Source organism: Orycteropus afer, unplaced genomic scaffold, assembly GCF_000298275.1.
Source record: "Orycteropus afer afer isolate SDZICR_OR568_19922 unplaced genomic scaffold, OryAfe1.0 scaffold00074, whole genome shotgun sequence".
Taxonomy (NCBI): domain Eukaryota; kingdom Metazoa; phylum Chordata; class Mammalia; order Tubulidentata; family Orycteropodidae; genus Orycteropus; species Orycteropus afer.
The window spans coordinates 3,554,703-3,558,238 of record NW_006921661.1 but is presented as its reverse complement, the minus strand read 5'-3'; the positions used below and the strand labels follow the sequence as shown (position 1 = coordinate 3,558,238).

At 40.5% G+C, this 3,536-nt stretch overlaps 1 protein-coding gene across 1 annotated transcript in view; it reads right to left on the bottom strand.

The window, feature by feature from the left end:
* GDPD4 (glycerophosphodiester phosphodiesterase domain containing 4) overlaps window positions 1–3,536 on the bottom strand; it is a 114,673-nt gene that overhangs the window by 59,682 nt on the left and 51,455 nt on the right. Inside the window, exon 9 of the mRNA XM_007941027.1 lies at window positions 1,803–1,953. Within this exon, the coding sequence (XP_007939218.1) occupies window positions 1,803–1,953 (151 nt within the window). The remainder of the gene's footprint in view (window positions 1–1,802; window positions 1,954–3,536) is intronic.

Below are 3,536 nucleotides of genomic sequence, written 5' to 3'. Positions count from 1 at the left end.
ACTCAGCAAATACTAAAACAATAGCAATGAAGGATGTGATAACATGATTCATAAACAAAACAAGCTCAGCATAGAAAATTATATGGAACAAAGAAATTGATACCACGAGAAAGCACATAACAAAAATGACAGCAATAAATTCATGTTGTTGTTGTTGTTGTTATGTGCCGTCAAGTTGGACCCGACTGATAGCGAGCCCTCCTCGGGTTTCGGAGGCAGCATCACTATGGAAGTAGATTGCCCTATCTTGCTTCCAAGGAGTGGCTGATGGGTGTGAACCGCCAGCCTTCTGGTTAGCAGTCAAGTGCCTTAGGCACTATGCTACCAAAGCAACAAATTAATATTTGCCGATAATTACCTATCTTGCAAGGGACTTATCTCTAAGATTTATAGCAGAAGAATGGATGACCAAACTATGGTACATACACATACTGGAATGCTATGAAGCACTAAAGAATAATGTACAGTCTGCAAAATACTATCTAATATGGATGAACTTGGAGGACATTATGCTGAATGAAATAAGTCAATCACAGGACAAACACAGTATTAGTTCATTGCTGTGGAGGGTCAAGGAAAGGTTTATATATGGAGGGAAACTTTCTTTGCTGGTTGACAGAGGTGGGAGGGGAGGGAAGGGAACACTGCAAAAAAAAAATGCATTGACCTATGTCACTTTAGTTTTGTGTATTTCACAGTACATAAATTATATTTTAATAAAATGCATGTTAAAAAAGAGTAATTATGTTTATACTCTTCATTTATAAAACTATAGGCTACTCAAAATGCCCAGGAAAATGCTATATACATGGTAAAACCAAATGAAACCCACTACCATTAAGTTGATTCTGACTCACAGTAACCTCCACTGGATGTCTGAGGCTGTAATCTTTACAGAAGAAGATTGCCTCGTCTTCTTTCCACAGAGTAGCTGGTGGGTTTGAACTGACAACCTCTGGTTAGCACTCAATTGCCTTAGGCACTATGCCACCAAAGCTCCTTATATACATGGTAGGTACACTATGAAAGTTTACGCAATGCTTGAATAAAAAGGAATTATATGGTTCAACTATATAGGAGCTCTGGTAGCGTAATGTCTAAGGCACTTGACTGCTAACCAGAAGGCTGGCGGTTCAAACCCTCCAGCCACTCCTCAGAAGGAAGGTTGGGCAATCTACTTCTGTAGTGATACCGCCTCAGAAACCCAAGGAGGGGTTGCTATGAGTCGAGTCCGACTCAACAGCACATAACAACAACAACAACGTGGGGAGGAAGTGGGAAGGGAGCTGTTGCATTTTGGGCAGCTGCAGTCATTGTCACGAGACAAAGTGTATGTCTATACAGAGCTGCTGTATGGAGAGTGAATTTGCTCTGTAAACTTTCACCCAAATCACAATAAAAACTGGAAAAAAAAAGGAATTATATAGTTCAAACCCATCAGCCACTCCTCAGAAGGAAGACTGGGGAATCTACTTTTGTAGTGATACCTCCTCGGAAGCCCAAGGAGGGATCTCTATGAATCTGATCTGACTCGAAGGCATTGAGTTTGGTTTGGTTTTGGTTATATGACAAGAGTAAGGTTATGAGTATGTCCTCAGACTTTACAGTGAATGTAGAAAGCAGCAATTCAACTGAGTGAATTACTAGAAAGACACTCCTGCCAGTGGTAGAAATGCTACCAAACTGGGATATTGTGTGTACCAAGGTGTGTACACTCTGGTTCTATTTCAAAGAGCACCACATGCAGAGGTTCAAAGCAGGTTTGTTGAGCTGAGAAATATGTCTTACCCATGGTTTCATACCTTTAAAAACCATTTGCCTGCATTCAGAGTTGACAGGAAATCCCACGTGAAGCCTTCACATCTGTTGAAGGTAGCACTGGGCATCACCTCATGGATATCGGTTGTTCGTTTCAAGTCATGGTCATGCATAAGGAAAGGCACACTATCAAAACTGAAGACAGAGGGAAAAAAGAGAGGTAAGGTGGATAAACTGAATACAACTATGTTGGTCTTGCCTGCTAACCAGACGGCTGGCGGTTCAAACCCACCAGCCACTCCTCGGAAGGAAGGCTGGGCAATCCTACTTCCGTAGTGATACTGCCTCGGAAACCCAAGGAGGGGTCGCTATGAGTCGGGTTTGACTCAACGGCACATAACAACAAACAACAACAACAACATGCTGGTAGGGAAGATCCTCAAAAACCCATCAAGGTCAAAGTCTTACTAGGGCTCCTTCCTCCCTCGTAAATCCCAGCAAAATACTAAGTACCTGTCATGTATACTTTGATGTCAATATTTTACTGCCCTATGGAGCAGTATTTCATTGTGATGTATAAAAATCATCTTAATGACAGTGAAAGAATAGATTCTCTATTCAGGGGATTTCCAACATCACGAAAGCAGCAGGTACAGTAGTGACCTGAAAGTAAGGTGAGTGGAAGTGGGAGTCCTGAGGTACCCAGGACCATAGTAAACAGGTATCCATACAATCTTTCTGTGCTTCTCTGACTCTTACCCCACCTAGGCACCCACCTGTCTTGGGTATATCTGGCCCTACAACCTTCACATATTATGGTATCAGACAAGTTTTTGGTCCTGCTATTTGCTTTGGGGAATCTCTCCTATTTTAAAAATCTCACTTGCCGTCTAAATAAAGTATCTATGAAGGGAACTTCTGAAATGGCCACAAGAAATTAAAGTATTTGGTAGTTACCCTCTTGCCATTAACAACTGGAAAACTGAATAAAACAAAGAAAACAACTGTTTTCAGTCATGGAAAACTGAGTAAAACAAAGAAAACAACTGTTTTCAGTCAATGGGCAACAGGAAGCACAATATTTTGTTCCCTGAGAAAAAGGAAACAAATGAGATAATCCCTACCAATACTCCAGACTTCCCTCCTGCAAGTGAATACTAGACTATGGCACACAGACAGATAACCTAAAATGAACCCAGCTCTCTCGATAAATGAACATAAAGAAACCAGAGTAAAGAAAGGCCAAGGCAGCTTTGTGGGTCAGGGTCCCTTAGAGGATGGAAAGAAAGAGTTCCACAAATCTGCATAGAAATCCCTTGAGTCGATGGCTAAATACCAATCTGTACATATGTAGGGTGAAACTCTGTGAAGCTTGGCAAGAACAACTTGACAAGTAAAGAAAATTACCAGAAAGTTCTAAAGCCATTTCCTGAGCTCACACAGGGATGTGAATCATTCAAGTTCCATCTAGCAAGAATGGAGACACAATGTTTACATGGGGATTCTATCAACACTCAGGAAGACCACACTTTAGAAATGGAGTAATTTAGATCTAGAGTAATTTAGATATAGATTTAGAGTCACCATAAAAGAGTATGAAAACAAGTACATAAAAAATTAAACTTATCTGCTTCCTAGAAAACATTCAACACTCTTTAAAGGAATACAAAATATAGCATCCAGCAATGTAAAATCAAAATGGCAAGCATGTAACCGAAACTTAGATATGCAAAGCAGCAGAAAAAGTGACTGATCCATAAGCAAGATAAATCACTCAA